This window comes from Oncorhynchus masou, chromosome 28 (assembly GCF_036934945.1).
Source record: "Oncorhynchus masou masou isolate Uvic2021 chromosome 28, UVic_Omas_1.1, whole genome shotgun sequence".
Lineage (NCBI taxonomy): Eukaryota > Metazoa > Chordata > Actinopteri > Salmoniformes > Salmonidae > Oncorhynchus > Oncorhynchus masou.
Genome location: NC_088239.1, coordinates 14,143,459 through 14,170,632, shown reverse-complemented (window position 1 = coordinate 14,170,632; position 27,174 = coordinate 14,143,459). Strand labels below are relative to the sequence as shown.

Here is a 27,174-nt window from a genome sequence, read left to right as displayed (position 1 = left end):
CTCTACTCAACAAATTAGATGCAGTCTATCACAGTGCCATCCGTTTTGTCACCAAATAAATTCCAAAAATGTACTTTTAACAAGGCACATCTGTTAATTGAGATGCATTCCATGTAACTACCTCATGAAACTGGTTGAGAGAATGCCAAGAGTGTGCAAAACTGTCATCAAGGCAAAGGGTGGCAACTTTGAAGAATCTCAAATATTAAATATATTTTGATTTGTTTAACACTTCTTTCTTTACTACATGATTCCATGTGTAACGGATGTGAAACGCTAGCTTAGTTAGCGGTGGTTCGCGCTAAATAGTGTTTCAATCGGTGACGTCACTTAGGAGAGAGTTTGGCTAGGTAAGCCATCATTGTAAATAGGAATTTGTTCTTAAACTGACTTGTCTAGCTAAATAAAGGTTAAATAAATCAAAAGCAAGGAAGGGATACCAAACACACCCGCATGCACGCACATTTTGAATAGACCTATCAATAGTATGCTTATTTTTGTTTTCTTGTGTCCTCCACAGCAGTCACTATTGTCACTGTCATAGCTAAAGATACTAAAGCACATTGTCAGGTGTGTGTGTTTTGGGAAAGAGGAATTGGGAGTGGTAATGTACGTGATCCCGGAAGTACCCCCAAGCACGCAGAGCAGGAGCAGCGCGTGAGTGTGACGGAGAGCTGACAGTCAGAGGAGAAAGGTGACTGACTAGCTATAGTAGAAAGCTAGCTAACCAAAGGTAACACTAGAGGCTTTATCGCAATGTTTTACTGATAAGCTGTAGCAAAGATTGCTGAGCTAGCGACAACTGTCTGTCTGGCTGTAACGTTAGCTAGCTACAGTAGCCGACTTAACTCAACGATTTAATTAAATAAATAAATCAAGTTGAGATTAATCGGCTACTAGCTAACGGTAGATAACTAAGTTACATCTATCATTTAATGGCTATAAGTCCCTTTCAAGTTGTCAATGATATTCGAAAATAAAAATATTGCTAGCTACCCATTATGGTCATTATTATTAGCCGGCTGGCCATAAAAGCATGTGAACAGGGCCTGACAGTCAATACGACTTCATAGCTTGACGTCAAACTGCTTCTTGTAACGTTAGTTAGCTAGTTCCTAAAACAGTATTGCAACGTTAAACTGTAAATTGGTGTAGAAGTCTTCCTCAGGGCATCTGGCAGATTTATCTTTGAACTCGTTATGGCTTCCTCGTCTGTTAAGTCATTGGCGACCAGCAGCAGCATAATATGAGAAGGGTGCAATTGTGTCCTGCATCTGCAGGAACCTCTCTTTTGCCTTATATTGGTCCATTTGTAATTTGGTACAGGCAGGAGGCGGGCGCTCCATTACAGTAGGCAGCGTTAATTAAGGCCCAAGGAGGTGTGGTATATGGCCAATATAGCACTGCTAAGGGCTGTTCTTGGCAAGACGCAACACTGAGTGCCTGGACACAGCCCCTAGACGTGGTATATTGGCGTTATATTACAAATCCCCGAGGTGCCTTATTGCTATTATAAACTGGTTACCAAATGTAATTAGAGCAGTAAAAATAAATGTTTTGTCATACCTGTGGTATATGGTCTGATATACCACGGCTTTCACGGCTCGAACCCCCCAGTTTATAATGCACGAAAAGGTTGGATGCCAGCTGCCGATAAACCCCACAGAAGAAGGGGCGGGGGTAACAACGGTAGCTAGCTAGCCGTACGTTCTCCCACCTGTCAGACACTGTTGTCCCGCAGTTCTCATAACAATGGCGAGGGAAGGTGTTCGGGAGCGAAGGACACTGCCTACCGGTGTCACTCCCGCTAGCTAGCAAGGAGGTCTCCAGTAGGCGGGGGTGGAAACTCAGATAATACTTTCATTTCCTGATTGACCCACATTCAAGTGTGACACAAGCATTAATATGTCGTGAATGAGGGGGAATGCCCCAAATTGCGGGCTGCAGTTGCACACAAATCATCTCAGGGGATGTTAGCTTGCTAGCACCAATATGAAATGTCATAAATAATGCAGCCATGAGTGACAGCTCACTATCGTTATTAGCTAGCTAGCTTGTCTAAGCTGGACATGATGGTGTGTGTTTGGTATTGGTGTTCTTCTTTAGAGCCTCTTTAAAAAGCGTCTGTGCTATCCCAGTATTCCCCACTTGTGATTCTCACATTGTGTGTGTGGAGGGAGGGAGATGGGGTGGGGGGGGTGTAGAACTGGTTCTGAGGGATGGTTGTTTTCTCTCTTCACTGAGTTTGGCTACGGCTCAGAGATGATTTAGAGATACATGATGTTCATGTTATGAGTTTCGTAACCTTGCCCCAGATCTTTTTTTACTCTATGGTCTTTGATGCTGTGACGCTCTGTGAATCCCAGACCACCCCCTCGCCTTTACCAACTCACTCTGAGGGCCTTCCATTGTCACGTGTTTCTGACTAAACTCCTAGGGTGACTTCCAGAGAGTGGCCAGGGGAACAATAAAACCAACTCTGGGACATACTTGTGACTTGAATGATGCAATTTATGTTCCATTTTTCAATAATAGAGTAAAAAACATGAGATGGCGCACACCCAGAAGTTATTTTATGTGGAGGTGCTGATGAGTAAACTATAAAAATAGAGTAGCACACTCCTTATTATAAACTCCCAGTCATTAACAAGCATGACATTCAAATGAACAAATTCCCCCTGTTATAATGCAATATATAACACCTATTGTTCAGTTAAAACATTTCATTTGGGAGGTATTTCATCTGTTAAGTGTCAAGTCTCGAAATCAGACAAAGGGGCTAAGCCCCTACACTGTAGATCATTTTCACTTCCTCAGCTTTGGGACACTTGTGCATGTGGTTGTGGTGCGTGAGGGGAAGGGGGTGATTTGGGATTCAGCTTCTGAGTTTCTCACTGTGTGTTGTAATAGCAGAGTGTGTGTTTTTTGGCTTCAGTGTGAGAGAACGCCAAGGTCCAGACTAGTGTTCAGTCTTAGCAAGAGTAGATGGGATATCATAGGAGGGAAGGAATGTATGTGTGTCTTTGTGTGTGTGATAATCTCTTGTGTTGAGTGATTTGTGGTGTCGGTTGGTAGCAGAAGTATTTCTGTGTCGGTTTGTGGCTTTGATTGTAACTCCCTGCCTGTAGTAACCTGGGCTTGAAACACACATAGGGGTGTGTGTCACTTAAACCCTGTGTATTTACAGAGTAAATATTCCTGGGCCTGATGGTGTAACTCTGGTACAGTGAATGGCTGCTCTGTTTTGTGTTAAAAACATTGAATTGGTATAAGAAACATGATGGAAGCCAATCCAATGAAGTCCATGAGGGGGAGTGAAGAGGTGTACATTTCAGGGAGAAACAGAATGTGTATAACCTCAAAAATGACTTTAGACTAATCTGTTCTCGCTCTCTACGCTTTTTCTTACCCTCTTTCTTTCTCTCTCCCTCCCTTTCTTTCTCTCTCCCTCCCTTTCTTTCTTTCTTTCTTTCTTTCTTTCTTTCTTTCTTTCTCCCTCTTTCTCCCTCTTTCTCCCTCTTTCTCTCCTCTCCCTCCCTCCCTATTTCTCTCTTTCTCTCTCTCTAGCTTCATCATATCATGGCAGCAACTGTCAATCAAGCATGGTCGGCACTTTCAAAAATGGTGAGGGGTCTTTCTTTTTTCCTATGAGTCTGTAGAACACAAATGCAAATGCACACCCTGCTATACGAACACATTCTGCTATATACTGAACAAAAAAATAAATGCAAAGTGTTGGTCCCATGTTTCATGAGCTGAAAATAGATGGTAACTTTACAAGTAAAGTTGGTGGGGCTAGCTAAAACTCTTTAAACGTTTGTGGTAGGGAAAGACGTGTAAAAATGTTATTTTTAATTTCCATCGAAAGTCAGTAGATTTGGTCAGTAGTTATGTGGTTCAGTAGTAGTAGTCAGTAGTTATGTGGTTCAGTACTAGTGGTCAGTAGTTATGTGGTTCAGTAGTCCCGCTCAGCCCAGTCAAAACTGTTCGCTGCTCTGGCCCCCCAATGGTGGAACAAACTCCCTCACGACGCCAGGACAGCGGAGTCAATCACCACCTTCCGGAGACACCTGAAACCCCACCTCTTCAAGGAATACCTAGGATAGGATAAGTAATCCTTCTCACCCCCCCCCCCCCTAAATGATTTAGATGCACTATTGTAAAGTGGCTGTTCCACTGGATGTCAGAAGGTGAATTCACCAATTTGTAAGTCGCTCTGGATAAGAGCGTCTGCTAAATGACTTAAATGTAAATGTAATGTAGTCGTGGTCAGTAGTTGTAGTGGTCAGTAGTTGTGGTTCAGTAGTAGTGGTCAGTAGTTATGTGGTTCAGTAGTAGTGGTCAGTAGTTATGTGGTTCAGTAGTAGTGGTCAGTAGTTGTAGTGGTCAGTAGTTGTGGTTCAGTAGTAGTGGTCAGTAGTTATGTGGTTCAGTAGTAGTGGTCAGTAGTTATGTGGTTCAGTAGTAGTGGTCAGTAGTTATGTGGTTCAGTAGTAGTGGTCAGTAGTTATGTGGTTCAGTAGTAGTGGTCAGTAGTTGTAGTGGTCAGTAGTTGTGGTTCAGTAGTAGTGGTCAGTAGTTATGTGGTTCAGTAGTAGTGGTCAGTAGTTATGTGGTTCAGTAGTAGTGGTCAGTAGTTATGTGGTTCAGTAGTAGTGGTCAGTAGTTGTAGTGGTTCAGTAGTAGTGGTCAGTAGTTGTAGTGGTCAGTAGTTGTAGTGGTCAGTAGTTGTAGTGGTCAGTAGTTGTAGTGGTCAGTAGTTATGTGGTTCAGTAGTAGTGGTCAGTAGTTATGTGGTTCAGTAGTAGTGGTCAGTAGTTATGTGGTTCAGTAGTAGTGGTCAGTAGTTGTAGTGGTCAGTAGTTATGTGGTTCAGTAGTAGTGGTCAGTAGTTGTAGTGGTCAGTAGTTGTGGTTCAGTAGTAGTGGTCAGTAGTTATGTGGTTCAGTAGTTATTAGAGGTCGACCGATTAATCGGAATGGATGATTAATTGGGGCCTATTTCAAGTTTTCATAACAACCGGGAATCGGCAGGGTAGCCTAGTGGTTAGAGCGTTGGACTAGTAACCAGAAGGTTGCAAGTTCAAATCCCCACTGACAAGGTACTAGGCTGTCATTGAAAATAAGAATTTGTTCTTAAGTGACTTGCCTAGTTAAATAAAGGTAAAAAAAAAAATAATAATAATTGGACACCGATCATGGCCGATTACATTGCACTCCACGAGGAGACGAGTGCAGAAAGGAGCTAGCTAGCATTAAACATATCTTGTAAAAAAACAATCAAGCTTAACATAATCACTAGTGATATATATTGATGATATTACTAGTTTATCTAGCTTGTCCTGCATTGCCTGTTAATTTGTCATTGAATCATAGCCTATTTCGCCAAACGGGTGATTTAGCAAGCGTATTCGCTAAAAAAGCACTGTCGTTGCACCTTGCACCTTGTACCTAACCATAAACATCAACGCCTTCCTTAAAATCAATACACAAGTATATATTTTTAAACCTGCATATTTAGTTAATATTGCCTGCTAACATGAATTTCTTTTAACCAGGGAAATTGTGTCACTTCTCTTGCGTTCTGTGCAACAGAGTCAGAGTATATGCGGCAGTTTGCGAACTGTGTGAAGACTATTTCTTCCTAACAAAGACAGCCAACTTTGCCAAACGGGGGATGATTTAACAAAAGCACATTTGAGAAAAAATTCGTTGCATGAATGTACCTAACCATAAACATCAATGCCATTCTTAAAATCAATACACATAAGTATATATTTTAGTTAAAAGAATTCCAGGTTAGCAGGCAATATTAAACTAGGGAAATTGTGTCACTTTTCTTGTGTTCATTGCACGCAGAGTCAGGGTATATGCAACCGTTTGGGCAGCCTGGCTCGTTGCGAACTAATTTGCCAGAATTTTACGTAATTATGACATAACATTGAAGGTTGTGCAATGCAACAGGAATATTTAGACTTATGGATGCCACCCGTTAGATAAAATAAGGAACGGTTCCGTATTTCACTGAAAAAATAAACGTTTTGTTTTCTAAATTATAGTTTCCGGATTTGACCATATTAATGACCTAAGGCTCGTATTTCTGTGTGTTATTATGTTATAATTAAGTCTATGATTTGATAGAACAGTCTGACTGAGCGATGGTAGGCACCAGCAGGCTCGTAAGCATTCATTCAAACAGCACTTCCCTGCGTTTGTCAGCAGCTCTTCACTGTGCTTCAAGCATTGAGCTGTTTATGACTTCAAGCCTATCAACTCCTGAGATTAGGCTGGTGTAACCGATGTGAAATGTCTAGCTAGTTAGCGGGGTGCTCACTAATAGCGTTTCAATCGGTGACATCACTCGCTCTGAGACCTTGAAGTAGTTGTTCTCCTTGCTCTGCAAGGGCCGCAGCTTTTGTGGAGCGATGGGTAACGATGCTTCGAGGGTGGCTGTTGTTAATATGTTCCTGGTTCGAGCCCAGGTAGGGGCGAGGAGAGGGACGGAAACTATACTGTTACACTGGCAATACTAAAGTGCCTATAAGAACATCAAAATAGTCAATGGTATATGAAATACAAATTGTATAGAGGGAAATAGTCCTATAATTCCTATAATAACTACAACCTAAAACTTCTTACCTGGGAATATTGAAGACTCATGTTAAAAGGAACCACCAACTTTCATGTGTTCTCATGTTCTGAGCAAGGAACGTAAACGTTAGCTTTTTTTACATGGTACATATTGCACTTTTACTTTCTTCTCCAACACTTTGTTATTGCATTATTTAAACCAAATTGAACATGTTTCATTATTTATTTGAAGCTAAATTGATTTTATTGATGTATTATATTAAGTTAAAATAAGTGTTCATTCAGTATTGTTGTAATTGTCATTAATACAAACAAAACAAAATAATCCGGTTAATCAGGACTGGCTTTTTTTGGTCCTTCAATAATCGATATCGGCATTGAAAAATCATAGTCAGTCAACCTCTAGTAGTTATGTGGGTCAGTAGTAGTGGTCAGTAGTTATGTGGGTCAGTAGTTATGTGGGTTAGTAGTTATGTGGTTCTGTGGTTGTTGTCAGTAGTTGTGGTCAAAAGTTGTTTGGATATGGTTAGTAGTTAAATGTGTGATCAGAAGTTGTGTTGTTTGTAATAGTGGGTTTGAGGTCGGGAGTTTTGTGGTTGTGGACACTAGATGTGGTCAGAATTTGATTGCGGTCAGAAGTTATGTGGATGAGGTATGTCATTCAATTCAAATCAAATGTATTTATAAAGCCCTTCTTACATCAGCTGATATCTCAAAGTGCTGTACAGAAACCCAGCCTAAAACCCCAAGCAGCCAGCAATGCAGGTGTAGAAGCACGGTGGCTAGGAAAAACTCCCTAGAAAGGCCGGAACCTAGGAAGAAACCTTGAGAGGAACTAGGCTATGAGGGGTGGCCAGTCCTCTTCTGGCTGTTCCAGGTGGAGATTATAACAGAACATGGCCAATATGTTCAAATGTTCATGGATGACCAGCAGGGTCAAATAATAATAATCACAGTGGTTGTAGAGGGTGCAACAGGTCAGCACCTCAGGAGTAAATGTCAGTTGGCTTTTCATAGCCGATCATTCAGAGTATCTCTGGCGCTCCTACTGTCTCTAGAGAGATGAAAACAGCAGGTCTAGGACAGGTAGCATGTCCGGTGAACAGATCAGGGTTCCATAGCCGCAAGCAGAACAGTTGAAACTGGAGCAGTAGGATGACCAGGTGGACTGGGGACAGCAAAAAGTCATCAGGCCAGGTAGTCCTGAGGCATGGTCCTAGGGCTCAGGTCCTCTGAGATAGAGGAAAAAAGAGAGAGAGAATTAGAGAGAGCACACTTAAATTCACACAGGACACCGGATAAGACAGGAGAAATACTCCAGATATAACAGACTGACCCTAGCCCCCGACACAAACTATTGCAGCATAAATAGTGGAGGCTGAGACAGGAGGGGTCGGGAGACACTGTAGCCCCATCCAATGATACCCCCAGACAGGGCCAAACACGCAGGATATAACCCCACCCACTTTGCCAAAACACAGCCCCCACACCACTGGAGGGATATCTTCAAACACCAACTTACCATCCTGAGACAAGGCCGAGTATCATTGTGGGGTTGTGGTCACTAGATGTGGTCAGAAGTTGTGCGGTTGAGGTCAGTAGTTATGTGGTTCAGTAGTTATGTGGTTCAGTAGTTATGTGGTTCAGTAGTTATGTGGTTCAGTAGTTATGTGGTTCAGTAGTTATGTGGTTCAGTAGTTATGTGGTTCAGTAGTTATGTGGTTTAGTAGTTATGTGGTTTAGTAGTTATGTGGTTTAGTAGTTATGTGGTTTAGTAGTTATGTGGTTCAGTAGTTATGTGGTTCAGTAGTTATGTGGTTCAGTAGTTATGTGGTTCAGTAGTTATGTGGTTCAGTAATTGTGAGGTGGTAAAAGGTTGTATGGATATGGTAAGTAGTTAAAATGTGTTGTCAGAAGTTGTGTGGTTGTGGTATGTAATTGTGTGGTTGTGGTCACTAGATATGGTCTGAAGTTGTACAGTTGTGGTATGTAATAGTGTTAGTGGTAAAAACAGCAGCTGTTTGGGAAAGTTTCAAAAACACGTGGATATGCAGTTACAAAAACAGCTGTACCATAAGTTCCGTACGACAAATGTTGATTCCCCGCACAGCTATGAATAGCAGAGAAGTATGCGAATATCCCATACAGACTTTTCGTCTAACTTGCTGCGATAGTGGTGAAAACGGATGTTGTTTGCCAAAATGTTACAGAAAATTATGTTGATGAGATTACTTAAACTGCTGTAACTTTTGATGCGAATATAATTTTTTGTCCAAATGCCAGATTTCGCCAGTAGACGAAGCTGGTAAGCTGCTCATTTTCTGTCTAAGTGGTTGCAAAGTGGAATTATTAGCTGATTTGGGTCAAAAGTTGCATGAGAAAATGACAGTTGGAAGTGATGATGTCACAATGGCGAGGATTTAAATCTTGAGAAATCCCATGCTGGTGGTTTTGGGCCAAAAAACGAATATAATTTAATAACATAAAAAGTATAACAGATATCAAAACGTTGTTTACAAGCAACTCGATCCAGACCATTCTGCACGTTCTGAAGTTGGAACAGCGTTTCTAGCATAAACGCTGTAGGAGGAGTAGGTGGCGGAATAATAGTAAGTATGTTGATTATCTAAGCTGGGCCTGCTGCCGCTAGCCCCTCCAATAAAATATCCCAGAAATTTTCCATACACACAAAAAGCTTATTTCTCTCAAATGTTGTGCACACATTTGTTTACATCCCTATTAGTGAGCATTTCTCTTTTGCCAAGATAATCCTTCCACTTGACAGGTGTGGCATATCAAGAAGCTGATTAAACAGCATGCTCATTACACAGGTGCACCTTGTGCTGGGGACAATAGAGGGCCACTCTAAAATGTGCAGTTTTGTCACTCAAACAATGCCACAGATGTTTAAAGTTTTGAGGGAGCATGCAATTGGCATGCAGGAATGTCCACGAGCTGAATTGATGTTAATTTCTCTACCATAAGCCTGCAACATTGTTTTTTAGAATTTGACAGTATGTCCAACCGGCCTCACAACCACAGACCATGTGCATGGCGTCGTGTGGGCGAGCAGTTTGCTGATGTCAACTTTGTTAACCGAGTGCTTAATGGTGGGGGTATGGGCATGCATAAACTACAGACAACCAACACGATTGAATTTTCTCTATTTTATTTTTTTTTTATTTTACCTTTATTTAACTAGGCAAGTCAGTTAAGAACAAATTCTTATTTTCAATGACGGCCAAGGAACAGTGGGTTAACTGCCTGTTCAGGGGGGGGGTTTGAACTTGCAACCTTCCGGTTACTAGTCCAACGCTCTAACCACTAGGCTACCCTGCGGCAATTTCAATGCACAGAGATACCATGACAAGATCCTGAGCCCGTTGTCTTGCCGTTCATCCGCTGCCATCAACTCATGTTTCAGCATAATGCACGGCCCAATGTCGCAAGGATAAGTATACAATTCTTGGAAATTGAAAATGTCCCAGTTTTTCCATAGCCTGCATACTCACCAAACATGTCACCCAATGAGCCATGTTTGTACGACAGCGTGTTCCAGTTCCCACCAATATCCAGCAACTTCACACAGCCATTGAAGAGGAGTGGGACAACATTCCAGAGGTCACAATCAACAGCCTTTTTATTTTAATTTTATTTCACCTTTATTTAACCAGGTAGGCCAGTTGAGAACAAGTTCTCATTTACAACTGCGACCTGGCTAAGATAAAGCAGAGCAGTGCGACAAAAACAACAAGAGTTACATAAACACACAGTCAATAACACAATAGAAAAATCAATGTACAGTGTGTGCAAATGTAGGGGAGGTAAAGGCAATAAATAGTAAATAATTACAATTTAGCATTAACACTGGAGTGATAGATGTGTAGATGATGATGTGCAAGTTGAGATACTTGGGTGCAAAAAAATAAATAACAATATGGGGATGAGGTAGTAGGGTGTGCTATTTACAGATTGGCTGTGTACAGGTACAGCGATCGGTAAGCTGCTCTGACAGCTGATGCTTAAAGTTAGAGAGGGAGATATAAGTCTCCAGCTTCAGTGATTTTTGCAATTCGTTCCAGTTATTAGCAGCAGAGAACTGGAAGAACTGGAAGTCTGATCAACTCTATGTGAAGGAGATGTCGTGCTGCAAGAGGCAAAAGGTGGTCACACCAGATACTGACTGGTTTTCTGATCCACACCCCTCTTTTTTTTTAAAGGTATCTGTTACCAACAGATGCATATCTGTATTCCCAGTCGTGTGAAATCCATAGATTAGGGCCTAATGAATTCATTTCAATTGACTGATTTCCTTATGAAGGAAGTCAGTCAACAATTTCCTTATGAAATTTTTACAAGTTTTGTCTATATTTTTGTTCTGTGTGTGTGTGGTGTGTGTGTGTGGTGTGTGGTGTGGTGTGTGTGTGTGTAGTTTAACAGTGAGCGGTACAGCCACTTCACTCTGCAGTCGGAAGAAGAGGGAGACGAAGGGAGCCACGTGGAGGTGAGACTGTCTGATGATGAAGTAGATGACCATGCCCCCTCTGAGCAGGTGGGCCAACCAGGAGGCTTGCCCTCATACAGGCCCCGTCCACAGCAAAACAACCGCAAAGTGTGTTATCTGGCTCTTGGAACCCTCTTCATCTTCATCATCGGTACATAGTCTTCCTCGTGCTCTTTTTTAATTTCTTTGTCACACTCACCCGCTCTCCCTGGGCAAGTTCGTCTTGCATCGCCTGGTGCAGTTTACACATTTTCGACCCTTCCATTGGTCCTAAAGTGAAATCTCCAGCCACCTGGGTCACCAGGCAATGCAAAACAAATTCATCCACTCTCTCTTGTCTTACTCTCTTCACTTTCTTTGTTTTAGGTTATCTGATTGGCTATGTGAGCCACCAGTCTCCCAGCAAGGAGCCAATCACTTGTGATTCTGAGCAGGAAGTGGGCGTAGCTGAGGAGGCTGTAGTAAAATCCTCTCTATCCTGGAATGACATCACCAGCTTGCTGGCACAAAGACTGACTCCTGACGCCTTCAACAGCAGACTGAGGTACACACACACAGGGTTTTTGACCGTATTACCGCCACACAGGCATTCACCAGTCATGACTGCATTCAAATTCACTGTGACCGTTGGTCACGGTAATCCTATCCAAAACTCCCAAATGAATGCCGCAGTCACTGGCTTTATCAATAAGTGCATCGAGGACGTCGTCCCCACAGTGACTGTATGTACATACCCCAACCAGATGCCATGGATTACAGGCAACATTCGCACTGAGCTAAAGAGTAGAGCTGCCGCTTCCAAGGTGTGGGACTCTAACCCGGAAGCTTATAACAAATCCGGCTATGCTCTGCGACAAACTATCAAACAGGCAAAGTGTCAATACAGGGCTAAGATTGAATCGTACTACACCAGCTCCGACGCTTGTCTTATGTGGCAGGGCTTGCAAACTATTACAGACTACAAAGGGAAGCACAGTCGCAAGCTGTCCATTGACACGAGCCTACCAGACGAACTAAATCACTTCTATGCTCGCTTCGAGGCAAGCAACACTGGGGCATGCATGAGAGCATCAGCTGTTCCGGACAACTGTGTCATCATGCTCTCCGTATCCGACGTAAGACCTTTAAACAGGTCAACATTCACAAGGCTGCAGGGCCAGACAGATTACCAGGACGTGTGCTCCGTGCATGTGCTGACCAACTGGCAGGTGTCTTCACTGACATTTTCAACATGTCCCTGATTGAGTCTGTAATACCAACATGTTTCAAGCAGACCACCATAGTCCCTGTGCCCAAGAACACGAAGGCAACCTGCCTAAAGGACTACAGACCCACAGCACTCACGTCCGTAGCCATGAAGTGCTTTGAAAGGCTGGTAATGGTTCACATCAACACCATTATCCCAGAAACCCTAGACCCACTCCAATTTGCATACTGCCCAAACAGATCCACAGATGATGCAATCTCTATTGCACTCCACACTGCCCTTCCCTACCTGGACAAAAGGAACACCTATGTAAGAATGCTGTTCATTGACTACAGCTCAGCGTTCAACACCGTAGTACCCTCAAAGGTCATCACTAAGCTAAGGATCCTGGGACTAAACACCTCCCTCTGCAACTGAATCCTGGACTTCCTGACGGGCCACCCCCAGGTGGTGAGGGTAGGTAGCAACACATCTGCCACGCTAATCCTCAACACTGGAGCCCCCAGGGGTGCGTGCTCAGTCCCCTCCTGTACTCCCTGTTCAGCCACGACTGCATGGCCAGGCACGATTCCAACACCATCATTAAGTTTGCAGACGACACAACAGTGGTAGGTCTGATCACCGACAACGATGAGACAGCCTATAGGGAGGAAGTCAGAGACCTGGCTGGGTGGTGCCAGAATAACAACCTATCCCTCAACGTAACCAAGACTAAGGAGATGATTGTGGACTACAGAAAAAGATGGACCAAGTACGCCCCCATTCTCATCGACGGGGCTGCAGTAGAGCAGGTTGAGAGCTTCAAGTTCCTTGGTGTCCACATCACCAACAAACTAGAATGGTCCAAACACACCAAGAGAGTCGTGAAGAGGGCACGACAAAGCCTATTCCCTCTCAGGAAACTAAAAAGATCTGGCATGGGTCCTGAGATCCTCAAAGGGTTCTACAGCTGCAACATCGAGAGCATCCTGACTGGTTTCATCACTGCCTGGTACGGCAATTGCTCTGCCTCCGACTGCAAGGCACTACAGAGGGTAGTGCGTACGGCCCAGTACATCACTGGGGCTAAGCTGCCTGCCATCCAGGACCTCTAACGGTGTCTGAGGAAGGCCCTAAAAATGGTCAAAAACACCAGCCACCGCAGTCATAGACTGTTCTCTCTACTACCGCTCTACTAAACAGGTAATCAAATGGCTACCCCCCCCCCCAACCCCGCTTTTACGCTGCTGCTACTCTCTGTTTATCATATATGCCCAGTCACTTTAACTATACGTTCATGTACATACTACCTCAATTGGCCCAACCAACCAGTGCTCCCGCACATTGGCTAACCGGGCTATCTGCATAGTGTCCCACCACCCACCAACCCCTCTTTTTTAACGCTACTGCTACTCTCTGTTCATCATATGTGCATAGTCACTTTAACCATATCTACATGTACATACTACCTCAATCAGCCTGACTAACCGGTGTCTGTATGTAGCCTAGCTACTTTTATTGCCTCCCTACTGTTTTTAACTGTCTTTTTTAAAACTTACCTATTGTTCATCTAATACCATTTTTGCACTATTGGTAAGAGCCTGAAAGTAAGCATTTCACTGTAAGGTGAAATGCTTCGGGGGACGTGACAAATCAACTTTGATTTGATGGGTAGCCTTCAAACTTTCTAAGGGCCCTCGCTAATGGCCTGATACTCAGCGTTCTCTTGTCTCTCTAATCACTTTCAAAACACTCCAATAGTCTGAGTGATGAAGACAAATGGTGATGGGAGTTAGAGCCCCCGTTCCGAAATGGACACAGGCAACGCCGGACCCAATATGCATAAGGACCTAAAGGACAACCGGTCCGATCCAAGTGAGGGAAGCAGCAGGAAGCCAATTGTTTTGCTTCTTTATTCAACCAGAGCCATTACCGAAAGGGAGAGAGCGCAAGCTGCTGTAGGCTATTAGGGAGTGGAGGCTGTGTGGTATGTCAACCACTGTTACCTCATGCTAGACTAACTTCTTGCTAGTTATTTATCATCCCTTACCTGTCTTGACTGCATATATCCGAGAGAAGATAGCTACGACACAACAGTGGTAGGCTTGATTACCAACAACGACGAGACGGCCTACAGGGAGGAGGTGAGGGCCCTCGGAGTGTGGTGTCAGGAAAATAACCTCACACTCAACGTCAACAAAACTAAGGAGATGATTGTGGACTTCAGGAAACAGCAGAGGGAACACCCCCCTATCCACATTGATGGAACAGTAGTGGAGAGAGTAGCAAGTTTTAAGTTCCTCGGCATACACATCACAGACAAACTGAATTGGTCCACTCACACAGACAGCATCGTGAAGAAGGCGCAGCAGCGCCTCTTCAACCTCAGGAGGCTGAAGAAATTCGGCTTGTCACCAAAAGCACTCACAAACTTCTACAGATGCACAATCGAGAGCATCCTGGCGGGCTGTATCACCGCCTGGTACGACAACTGCTCCGCCCTCAACCGTAAGGCTCTCCAGAGGGTAGTGAGGTCTGCACAACGCATCATCGGGGGCAAACTACCTGCCCTCCAGGACACCTACACCACCCGATGTTACAGGAAGGCCATAAAGATCATCAAGGACATCAACCACCCGAGCCACTGCCTGTTCACCCCGCTATCATCCAGAAGGCGAGGTCAGTACAGGTGCATCAAAGCTGGGACCGAGAGACTGAAAAACAGCTTCTATCTCAAGGCCATCAGACTGTTAAACAGCCACCACTAACATTGAGTGGCTGCTGCCAACACACTGACACTGACTCAACTCCAGCCACTTTAATAATGGGAATTGATGTAAATATATCACTAGCCACTTTAAACAATGCTACCTTATATAATGTTACTTACCCTACATTATTCATTTACATTTACATTTAAGTCATTTAGCAGACGCTCTTATCCAGAGCGACTTACAAATTGGTGAATTCACCTTCTGACATCCAGTGGAACAGCCACTTTACAATAGTGCATCTAAATCATTAAGGGGGGGGTGGTGAGAAGGATTACTTATCCTATCCTAGGTATTCCTTGAAGAGGTGGGGTTTCAGGTGTCTCCGGAAGGTGGTGATTGACTCCGCTGTCCTGGCGTCGTGAGGGAGTTTGTTCCACCATTGGGGGGCCAGAGCAGCGAACAGTTTTGACTGGGCTGAGCGGGAACTGTACTTCCTCAATGGTAGGGAGGCGAGCAGGCCAGAGGTGGATGAACGCAGTGCCCTTGCTTGGGTGTAGGGCCTGATCAGAGCCTGGAGGTACTGCGGTGCCGTTCCCCTCACAGCTCCGTAGGCAAGCACCATGGTCTTGTAGCGGATGCGAGCTTCAACTGGAAGCCAGTGGAGAGAGCGGAGGAGCGGGGTGACGTGAGAGAACTTGGGAAGGTTGAACACCAGACGGGCTGCGGCGTTCTGGATGAGTTGTAGGGGTTTAATGGCACAGGCAGGGAGCCCAGCCAACAGCGAGTTGCAGTAATCCAGACGGGAGATGACAAGTGCCTGGATTAGGACCTGCGCCGCTTCCTGTGTGAGGCAGGGTCGTACTCTGCGGATGTTGTAGAGCATGAACCTACAGGAACGGGCCACCGCCATGATGTTGGTTGAGAACGACAGGGTGTTGTCCAGGATCACGCCAAGGTTCTTAGCGCTCTGGGAGGAGGACACAATGGAGTTGTCAACCGTGATGGCGAGATCATGGAACGGGCAGTCCTTCCCCGGGAGGAAGAGCAGCTCCGTCTTGCCGAGGTTCAGCTTGAGGTGGTGATCCGTCATCCACACTGATATGTCTGCCAGACATGCAGAGATGCGATTCGCCACCTGGTCATCAGAAGGGGGAAAGGAGAAGATTAATTGTGTGTCGTCTGCATAGCAATGATAGGAGAGACCATGTGAGGTTATGACAGAGCCAAGTGACTTGGTGTATAGCGAGAATAGGAGAGGGCCTAGAACAGAGCCCTGGGGGACACCAGTGGTGAGAGCGCGTGGCGAGGAGACAGATTCTCGCCACGCCACCTGGTAGGAGCGACCTGTCAGGTAGGATGCAATCCAAGCGTGGGCCGCGCCGGAGATGCCCAACTCGGAGAGGGTGGAGAGGAGGATCTGATGGTTCACAGTATCGAAGGCAGCCGATAGGTCTAGAAGGATGAGAGCAGAGGAGAGAGAGTTAGCTTTAGCAGTGCGGAGCGCCTCCGTGATACAGAGAAGAGCAGTCTCAGTTGAATGACTAGTCTTGAAACCTGACTGATTTGGATCAAGAAGGTCATTCTGAGAGAGATAGCGGGAGAGCTGGCCAAGGACGGCACGTTCAAGAGTTTTGGAGAGAAAAGAAAGAAGGGATACTGGTCTGTAGTTGTTGACATCGGAGGGATCGAGTGTAGGTTTTTTCAGAAGGGGTGCAACTCTCGCTCTCTTGAAGACGGAAGGGACGTAGCCAGCGGTCAGGGATGAGTTGATGAGCGAGGTGAGGTAAGGGAGAAGGTCTCCGGAAATGGTCTGGAGAAGAGAGGAGGGGATAGGGTCAAGCGGGCAGGTTGTTGGGCGGCCGGCCGTCACAGGAAGCGAGATTTCATCTGGAGAGAGAGGGGAGAAAGAGGTCAGAGCACAGGGTAGGGCAGTGTGAGCAGAACCAGCGGTGTCGTTTGACTTAGCAAACGAGGATCGGATGTCGTCGACCTTCTTTTCAAAATGGTTGACGAAGTCATCTGCAGAGAGGGAGAAGGGGGGAGGGGGAGGAGGATTCAGGAGGGAGGAGAAGGTGGCAAAGAGCTTCCTAGGGTTAGAGGCAGATGCTTGGAATTTAGAGTGGTAGAAAGTGGCTTTAGCAGCAGAGACAGAGGAGGAAAATGTAGAGAGGAGGGAGTGAAAGGATGCCAGGTCCGCAGGGAGGCGAGTTTTCCTCCATTTCCGCTCGGCTGCCCGGAGCTCTGTTCTGTGAGCTCGCAATGAGTCATCGAGCCACGGAGCGGGAGGGGAGGACCGAGCCGGCCTGGAGGATAGGGGACATAGAGAGTCAAAGGATGCAGAAAGGGAAGAGAGGAGGGTTGAGGAGGCAGAATCAGGAGAAAGGTTGGAGAAGGTATGAGCAGAGGGAAGAGATGATAGGATGGAAGAGGAGAGAGTAGCGGGGGAGAGAGAGCGAAGGTTGGGACGGCGCGATACCATCCGAGTAGGGGCAGTGTGGGAAGTGTTGGATGAGAGCGAGAGGGAAAAGGATACGAGGTAGTGGTCGGAGACTTGGAGGGGAGTTGCAATGAGGTTAGTGGAAGAACAGCATCTAGTAAAGATGAGGTCGAGCGTATTGCCTGCCTTGTGAGTAGGGGGGAAGGTGAGAGGGTGAGGTCAAAAGAGGAGAGGAGTGGAAAGAAGGAGGCAGAGAGGAATGAGTCAAAGGTAGACGTGGGGAGGTTAAAGTCGCCCAGGACTGTGAGAGGTGAGCCGTCCTCAGGAAAGGAGCTTATCAAGGCATCAAGCTCATTGATGAACTCTCCGAGGGAACCTGGAGGGCGATAAATGATAAGGATGTTAAGCTTGAAAGGGCTGGTAACTGTGACAGCATGGAATTCAAAGGAGGCGATAGATAGATGGGTAAGGGGAGAGAGAGAGAATGACCACTTGGGAGAGATGAGGATCCCGGTGCCACCACCCCGCTGACCAGAAGCTCTCGGGGTGTGCGAGAACACGTGGGCGGACGAAGAGAGAGCAGTATGCATACGTATATGCATACGTATATACTGTACTCTATATCATCGACTGCATCCTTATGTAATACATGTATCACTAGCCACTTTAACTATGCCACTTTGTTTACATACTCATCTCATATGTATATACTGTACTCGATACCATCTACTGTATCTTGCCTATGCTGCTCTGTACCATCACTCATTCATATATCCTTATGTACATATTCTTTATCCCCTTACACTGTGTATAAGACAGTAGTTTAGGAATTGTTAGTTGATTACTTTTTGGTTATTACTGCATTGTCGGAACTAGAAGCACAAGCATTTCGCTACACTCGCATTAACATCTGCTAACCATGTGTATGTGACAAATAAAATTTGATTTTAATTGAGGCTAGCCATAATGTTACTGCTCTTCTCACCAGCCTACACATCACTCCATTCAGATTCTAGTGTAAATAGCAGCCTACCTGCTGGCTTTTGGTCGTTGTAGCCTTTCTTTCTCATTTCACTTTTAATTCTGTCATTTTTATTCCATCTTCCATTGAATACATATTCTCTAACTTTCTTGCCACACAAGCAGAGCAGCAATGCACTTCTCTCTTGCTCTCTGTGGGAAGGATCAGAGCTCATGTCTTTTTTGCGACTTTTCCAAATCATTAATATAGAGTTGCATCTTGTGTTTTGATTTCTAAGCCATTCCCAGGTTTTCATGCCTATCACCACTAAATAACTAATGGATTTGTTGTGATGGTTAGGTCTGGGCGGTATACCGTATTTTACTATATACCGGTATTGATGCACATACCTGTTTTTTCCCTCTCTTCTAACGGTATGTGAATATTTAATTTGTTAAATGTGAGACGCCGCGTGTAACATCCATTTTTATAGTTTACTCCGCTACTTGAGTCCTCTCTCTCGGCTGTCTCTCTGCCGCTATCCACACAGACCTAGTCCCGCCCCCAGTCACTCAAGGAGCACATTTGTTGTTGCTCGACCACAAGACAGTTGCGTTCAGTCTGCATGGTCAACGCATAAAGTTGATGACAACTATGCTGTTCCCACTTTGCTTCTTTTTAATATAAATTCACAAGGGTTCTATAAATGCACTATTAGTTTGTGTTTCTTAACTATCTGCAAATAGTTTGTCTTTTCTTTGCAAGTTGTGGCGAAATCACGTTAGCCGCTAATGCTAACGTCAGTTAGCTGGCTAGCTTGCTAATAAATGGATAGTCAGAGAAAAACGTTATACAGCCTGATACCAGTAATAGGCCTAAATCAGCATTTTGTTTGTGCAAGAGTATCTTCTAAATCAAAGAGGAATGGGCAAAGCATGAATATGTTAGCTACATGAAGTAGCTAAGAGAAAAAGATGATTGGTTCCCTTAGGAAACACTGATCAACACTGTTTACCCTGTCACAGTAACTCCTCCCTGGCATTTTCATTTGTTTTCATGTCAAACAACACTTCAAAATTCCGATCATTCCATCAGAATGGAGACAGACCCATTGAAATCACTTAGAATGTATGTAGCCACCCTAGCGTGACACACTGCTCACTATAAAGCACATTTTGAACTTTTATTATTTAAAAACATAAATTACCGTCAAACCGTTAAAAAAAAAAACAGAAAAATCCCGTGATATGATATTTGGGCCATATCGCGCAGGCCTAGTGATGCTGTAGGCTATAGGCCCCTTTTCAGTACACGTAATACTGACATTATACACAAATGCCTGCGACTTTATGCTACAGTACGGAAGCCATCGCCATCTGCGTCCAATTCAACTTAGCCTAAATTTAAGTTTTTATTACTTCTAAACAAAATCTATTTTTGGGGTTCTAATGCGCTTACAATTATGTTTTGATTATTGCTTGAACTTTTGCTAAGATATTTGGTTTGCTAAGCTTTGCAAAATAACTTTTGGATGCAGCATTTGTTAGCTAGAATGCTAATGCTCATTGACATTGGCTAGCTTTTGTTACAGCCTATGTGTTTTTTAAGTATAATTCAGTTGATTTGTGATGATGACACACATTATATTAAGCATGACATTCATGCAAGCTTTAAAATCCAATTATAATCCAAAATTATTGTGAAATACAGTCCACCCTCTCTCTCTGCAGTGATGTTGAACAGCCAGATCACGTGGCAGGGAGCAGTGCAGATGGTATTCTGGAATATCATGTGTTTGACAGCTTTAAGAGTCTGGAGATGGAGCCCTGGACTGATGTACACTATGTCCAACTACAGACAGCCAACAGGTACACACACACACTGTCTCGTACGTACACACACACCCTCTGTCTCATAATTCCACTTTGCTTGTAACATCCTCCTCCCCAATCCCTTTACCCACAGTCAGAAGCCAAACCGTGTTATGATTGGCCAAGAGGAGGTGGGCCAGCCTAAGGGCTATCTGGCCTATAGTGCCACAGGAAAAGCTCAGGTCAGCCCATCAGATGTCCACATTGAATTATATTGACTGATCATCTCTTTTGATATTTTGGGCCAATATTTCATAGTGTGAAATCTGAGCCAAAATAATCTGTTAAGGTTAAAGGCTTGGAAAGTGGCATGTTTGTAACATATTTTCTGCCACATTGGATGTTTGCACAGTTGTTGCTTGAATCTCACAAGGCGATTTGTTTTGTGTGTCTTCAGGGCAAGGCGGTGTATGGTAACTATGGGAGTCAAGAGGACTTGATGCTGCTACAGACTCTGAAGGTTGAGCTGAATGGCACTGTGATTCTACTGAGAGCTACAGGACAGATCAGCCTGGCACAGCAGGTAAGGTAGGTGTGTGTGTGTCTGTTTGTGTGTGTCTGTTTGTGTGTGTCTGTTTGTGTGTGTGTGTCTGTTTGTGTGTGTGTGTCTGTTTGTGTGTGTGTGTGTCTGTTTGTGTGTGTGTGTGTTTGTGTGTGTGTGTGTCTGTTTGTGTGTTTGTGTCTGTGTGTGTGTGTGTGTGTGTGTGTCTGTGTGTGTGTCTGTGTGTGTGTGTGTGTGTGTGAGAGAGAAAAGGTGGTTTTCAGTGTATTTCTGCGTGTCTGTGTTTCAGGTGGCTAATGTAGCAGCATTGGGAGTATCTGCTGTGTTGATTTACCTCGACCCTAAAGACTACAAGTTCCAACCAACTACTGAACTGTATGGACATGTGAGTACTCACACCACTACAAGGTGAATCTTACCGAGCCTGATTCAGAGATGCTTCTTCAACTACAACCATTTAACGTTCTATGTTCATGTTCTGTCTGGCGTTCTGTGATGTTCTCCTGTAGGTCCATCTAGGTTCAGGGGACCCCTTCACGCCAGGCTTCCCCTCCTTCAACCACACCCAGTTCCCTCCCACCCAGTCTTCTGGTCTGCCTACTGTACTGGCCCAAAGCATTACTGCTGCTAGTGCTGCCAAGATACTAACGTAAGACCACACACACACACAAACTCTCTCACACACACACACACACACACACACACACACACACACACACACACACACACACACACACACACACACACACACACGTAACTGTCGATCTATCCCCAGGCGTATAGGTGGGCTTGATTCCCCTCTCAGTTTTAAAGGCTCACTGGACAATGTGAAGTACACCCTGGGAGGGGCTAGTAGTGAAGATGTTACTGTGGAGGTGAACAACGTGCTGCAGGACACAGAGATCCACAATGTCTTTGGAGTCATCAAGGGCTTCACTGAGCCAGGTATGTGTCTGTCTGTGTGAGTGCATCCATTGTAGTGTATGTGACTCCAGCAGGATTCAAGCCTAGAACCCTGGCATTGCTAACACCAAACTTTTTCCAACCAAGCCACACAGAACACTCCAAAACATTATCTTTGAACTCTGTACATTTGAACAGTAATGTATAATCTCTATGCACAGTGTTTGTGTTTGTGAGTGGGTTTTGTGTTAATTTTACTGTTTGTGTGTAGATCGGTACGTGTTACTGGGGGCTCAGAGGGATGCGTGGGGTCCAGGCTACGCTAAAGCCACTGTCGGGACCACACTGCTACTGGAGCTGGCTCGAGCTGTGTCTGAGATGGTGCACACAGGTAACATCAATACATTAACACACACATCAATACATTAACACACACATCAATACATTAACACACACATCAATACATTAACACACACATCAATACATTAACACACACATCAATACATTAACACACACACACACATCAATACATTAACACACACACACACATCAATACATTAACACACACACACACATCAATACATTAACACACACACACGCACACACACACACATCAATACATTAACACACACACACACATCAATGCATACACACACACACACACACACACACACATTCTGACATCTGTGTGTGTGTGTAGATGGTTTCCGTCCCAGGAGGAGTCTGGTGTTTGCCAGTTGGAGTGCTGGAGAATACGGCGGTGTTGGATCTACAGAGTGGCTGGAGGTGAACTACACACACACCCCTTACAGTTCAACACACACACACCCCTTACAGTTCAACACACACACACCCCTTACAGTTCAACACACACACACCCCTTACAGTTCAACACAACACACTTACAGTTCACACCACACACCCCTTACAGTTCAACACACACACACCCCTTTAGTTCAACACACACACACCCCTTACAGTTCAACACACACACACCCCTTACAGTTCAACACACACACACCCCTTACAGTTCAACACACACACACCCCTTACAGTTCAACACACACACACCCCTTACAGTTCAACACACACACACCCCTTACAGTTCAACACACACACACCCTTACAGTTCAACACACACACACCCCTTAGTTCAACACACACACACCCCTTATAGTTACAGTTCAACACACACACACCCCTTACAGTTCAACACACACACACCCCTTATAGTTCAACACACACACACCCCTTACAGTTCAACACACACACACCCCTTATAGTTCAACACACACACACCCCTTACAGTTCAACACACACACACCCCTTATAGTTCAACACACACACACCCCTTACAGTTCAACACACACACACCCCTTACAGTTCAACACACACACACCCCTTATAGTTCAACACACACACACCCCTTATAGTTCAACACACACACTGGGTGGAAAGTATTCAGGATATGTCAGTGTTCTAGCTAATGGTATTAGGCGCTAATTGTATTAGGCAATAATAATATGTTGCTGGAAGGCGCTGATTGGACCAGCCTCTACACTAGCAGGGTGGGGTATGTAATGTCGTGTGTGTTCCTCTCCAGGGTTTCTTCTCCTCTCTGGACAGAAGAGCTTTCACCTACATCAGTCTGGATGGAGTGGTGACTGGTGAGTACGCACAACCACAAAAATACTTCATACAAAGTATCCTTCTAATCTAATAGTGTGTGATCTTCAGGCCATGGTGAATTCAAAGTGTCTGCCAGTCCCCTACTCTACAGCCTTCTGGAAAGCACCATGAAGGAGGTGAAGAATCCCATTGGTTTTGGAGAGTCTGGGAAGTCTCTGTATGATAAGGTGTCTGGAGTCAACTTTGAGAAGGCAGTGTGAGTACACCTCACATATCACTCCAATGATAGATCACTCCAAAGATATGTGTGTACAATAGGCATAAAGGTGTGTGTGTGTGTGTGTGTGATTAGGTTTGAGCCCATGAAGATGGAAGACTCTGCATATCCCTTCTTGGCCTTCTCTGGAATCCCCTCTCTCTCCTTCCGCTTCGTCTCTCAGGGGGTGAGACACACACTCAATAACTAATACACACTTTAACAAACACTAACACACACACACTTTAACAAACACTAACACACACACACTTTAACAAACACTAACACACACTCACTAAGGTTTCGATGTTTTTACAGATAGTTTGATTTCGATAACTGTCTGTAATAGAATTGTCTGCCGTGTGTGTGCGCGTGTTGCAGTCTGAGGCCTACCCGTACTACGGCACCTCTCTTGACAACAAGGATCACCTTGGTTACGCCACCGCCCATCGTCTTAGTTCCCTAGCCACTGGGGCGGGATTGGTCGCAGGTCAGCTGGCGTTACGATTGGTCCACGACCACGTGCTGCGTCTAGATGTGCAACGCTACAGGGGTTCTCAGCCAATCTGTGGTCAAGATCAACCAGCGCCTCAAACAAGTCACCTGGGTTTGTTTATATGACATGATTGTTTTTGTTTGTTGTTGTTGTTAGGTATAGTTCTAATGTTATTGTGTTGTTACAGGATGGTTCTGCCGAGAGTCTGTCAGCCCGTTGGCTCATCATGGCCTTAGGATCCTACAGTAGAGCTGCTACTGACCTCAACACTGACCTACTCAACACCGACCTCACTGACACACTGGCTTGCCACAACATCAACGACCGCATCATGAGAGTGAGACGCACACACACACACCCTTGTAATCTAACTGATCAATGCCATAAGGCTCCAGTTTTATAGTGAACACAAGTCAATCAGTAGTGGTTCTGTCTTGATTCATAAACTAACATTTGGATTCTCCTCTCTCTCCCCCTAGGTGGAACACAACCTCCTTTCTCCATATGTCTCCCCCAAAGAGGTTCCATTCCGCCACCTGCTGTTTGGCCGTGGTTCCCACACCCTGGCAGCCCTGTTGGAGGGTGAGGACAGAGAGGTGCTGCGGACCCAGCTGGCCCTGGCCACCTGGACGCTACAGGGCTGTGCCAACGCTCTCTCTGGAGACGTCTGGGACAGCGACAACCAGATGTAACAGTGTGCGTCTGTCCGTCCGTCTGTCCTGGTTCACTGTAAAATCCAGGATGAGATGAAGACGGATTGGTCAGGGGTGACGATGTAATAAGAGACCAGGAACTACTGTCATTCCTTCCAGTTTCAGTTACTGGACTTCCTGAAGAATGTTGAGATTGATCGACCTCTAACCCCTCGACACAGAGGAGCCTATTTATACGTTATATATCTATCAGTCCACTATAAATGTTCTCTGTTTTAATGATGATAAAGTTCTTGTTTATTTTTATAACATTTTTGGAAGCAGTGCCTTCAGACTTATGGCAGTTTCATGTTGTTAGTTTAGGTTAAGAGTTTATTTATTTTTCAGTGCCAGTGCTCACTATACATGTTTAAATGTCATTCATTTTGTTTTTGATAACTTTTTTTTATCAGGATCTGTGCCTTCCAGACTTGACGGCTATGTGTTTGTTCATTTGGTTTTTGATAGTTATCAGGATCTATGCCTTCCAGACTTGACGGCTATGTGTTTGTTCATTTGGTTTTTGATAGTTATCAGGATCTATGCCTTCCAGACTTGACGGCTATGTGTTTGTTCATTTGGTTTTTTGGTTTTTGATGTGTTTGTTAGTTATCAGGATCTGTGCCTTCCAGACTTGACGGCTATGTGTTTGTTCATTTGGTTTTTGATAGTTATCAGGATCTATGCCTTCCAGACTTGACGGCTATGTGTTTGTTCATTTGGTTTTTGATAGTTATCAGGATCTATGCCTTCCAGACTTGACGGCTATGTGTTTGTTCATTTGGTTTTTGATAGTTATCAGGATCTTATGCTATGTGTTTGTTCATTTGGTTTTTTCTTTATCAGGATGCCTTCCAGACGGCTATGTGTTTGTTCATTTGGTTTTTGATAGTTATTGCTATGTGTTTGTTCATTTGGTTTTTGATAGTTATCAGGATCTATGCCTTCCAGACTTGACGGCTATGTGTTTGTTCATTTGGTTTTTGATAGTTATCAGGATCTATGCCTTCCAGACTTGACGGCTATGTGTTTGTTCATTTGGTTTTTGATAGTTATCAGGATCTATGCCTTCCAGACTTGACGGCTATGTGTTTGTTCATTTGGTTTTTGATAGTTATCAGGATCTATGCCTTCCAGACTTGACGGCTATGTGTTTGTTCATTTGGTTTTTGATAGCTTTATCAGGATCTATGCCTTCCAGACTTGACGGCTATGTGTTTGTTCATTTGGTTTTTGATAGTTCTCAGGATCTATGCCTTCCAGACTTGACGGCTATGTGTTTGTTCATTTGGTTTTTGATAGTTATCAGGATCTATGCCTTCCAGACTTGACGGCTATGTGTTTGTTCATTTGGTTTTTGATAGCTTTATCAGGATCTATGCCTTCCAGACTTGACGGCTATGTGTTTGTTCATTTGGTTTTTGATAGTTCTCAGGATCTATTTGACTTGACGGCTATGTGTTTGTTCATTTGGTTTTTGATAGTTATTTGGTTTTTGATAGTTAGGATCTATGCCTTCCAGACTTGACGGCTATGTGTTTGTTCATTTGGTTTTTGATAGTTATCAGGATCTATGCCTTCCAGACTTGACGGCTATGTGTTTGTTCATTTGGTTTTTGATAGTTATTTGGTTTTTCAGGATCTATGCCTTCCAGACTTGACGGCTATGTGTTTGTTCATTTGGATCTTTTTGATATGTGTTTGTTCATTTGGTTTTTTAGTTCAGGATCTATGCCTTCCAGACTTGACGGCTATGTGTTTGTTCGGATCTATGCCTTCCAGATGCTATGTGTTTGTTCATTTGGTTTTTGATAGCTCAGGATCTGCCTTCCAGACTTGACGGCTATGTGTTTGTTCATTTGGTTTTTGATAGTTATCAGGATCTATGCCTTCCAGACTTGACGGCTATGTGTTTGTTCATTTGGTTTTTGATAGTTATCAGGATCTATGCCTTCCAGACAGATGTGTTTGTTCATTTGGTTTTTGATAGTTTGACGGCTATGTGTTTGTTCATTTGGTTTTTGATAGCTTTATCAGGATCTATGCCTTCCAGACTTGACGGCTATGTGTTTGTTCATTTGGTTTTTGATAGAGTTATTTACATTTACATTTAAGTCATTTAGCAGACGCTCTTATCCAGAGCGACTTATCAGTTCATTTTATAAAGTTATCGGGAGCAATGTCTTCCATACTTATGGCAGTTATACTGTCTCTTACTGCGGCAGCATCTGCTGAAGCAACAGAGTCACGTATACAGACTGTGACCATCCAAGGTCCCATGACATGTGGTTTAAATATTGCCTTTCAGTTGGCCTTGCAGTTGAAGTGAGAACAGAATCTAATGGGGGAAGAGAATTGAGACCCAGATGAAAGACTGTCTCCAGCTACAGATGGTCAGACTTCCGCTGTATACATGACTCTGTTAACAGAAAT

The 27,174-nt window shown here is 44.3% G+C and overlaps 1 protein-coding gene across 1 annotated transcript; it reads left to right on the top strand.

The window, feature by feature from the left end:
• Positions 1–564: 564 nt before the first annotated feature.
• On the top strand, positions 565–25,305 carry LOC135517213 (transferrin receptor protein 1-like). Its single transcript, XM_064941316.1, is given in 19 exon segments — positions 565–733; positions 3,568–3,624; positions 11,023–11,245; positions 11,461–11,638; positions 20,123–20,260; positions 20,358–20,445; positions 20,661–20,786; positions 21,055–21,150; positions 21,275–21,414; positions 21,541–21,710; positions 21,940–22,059; positions 22,369–22,454; positions 23,272–23,335; positions 23,406–23,553; positions 23,650–23,740; positions 23,935–24,101; positions 24,103–24,160; positions 24,237–24,386; positions 24,529–25,305. Coding segments are annotated over 18 exon segments (2,301 nt in total). The 5' UTR covers positions 565–733; positions 3,568–3,579; the 3' UTR covers positions 24,742–25,305.
• The last annotated feature ends 1,869 nt before the right edge of the window (positions 25,306–27,174 follow it).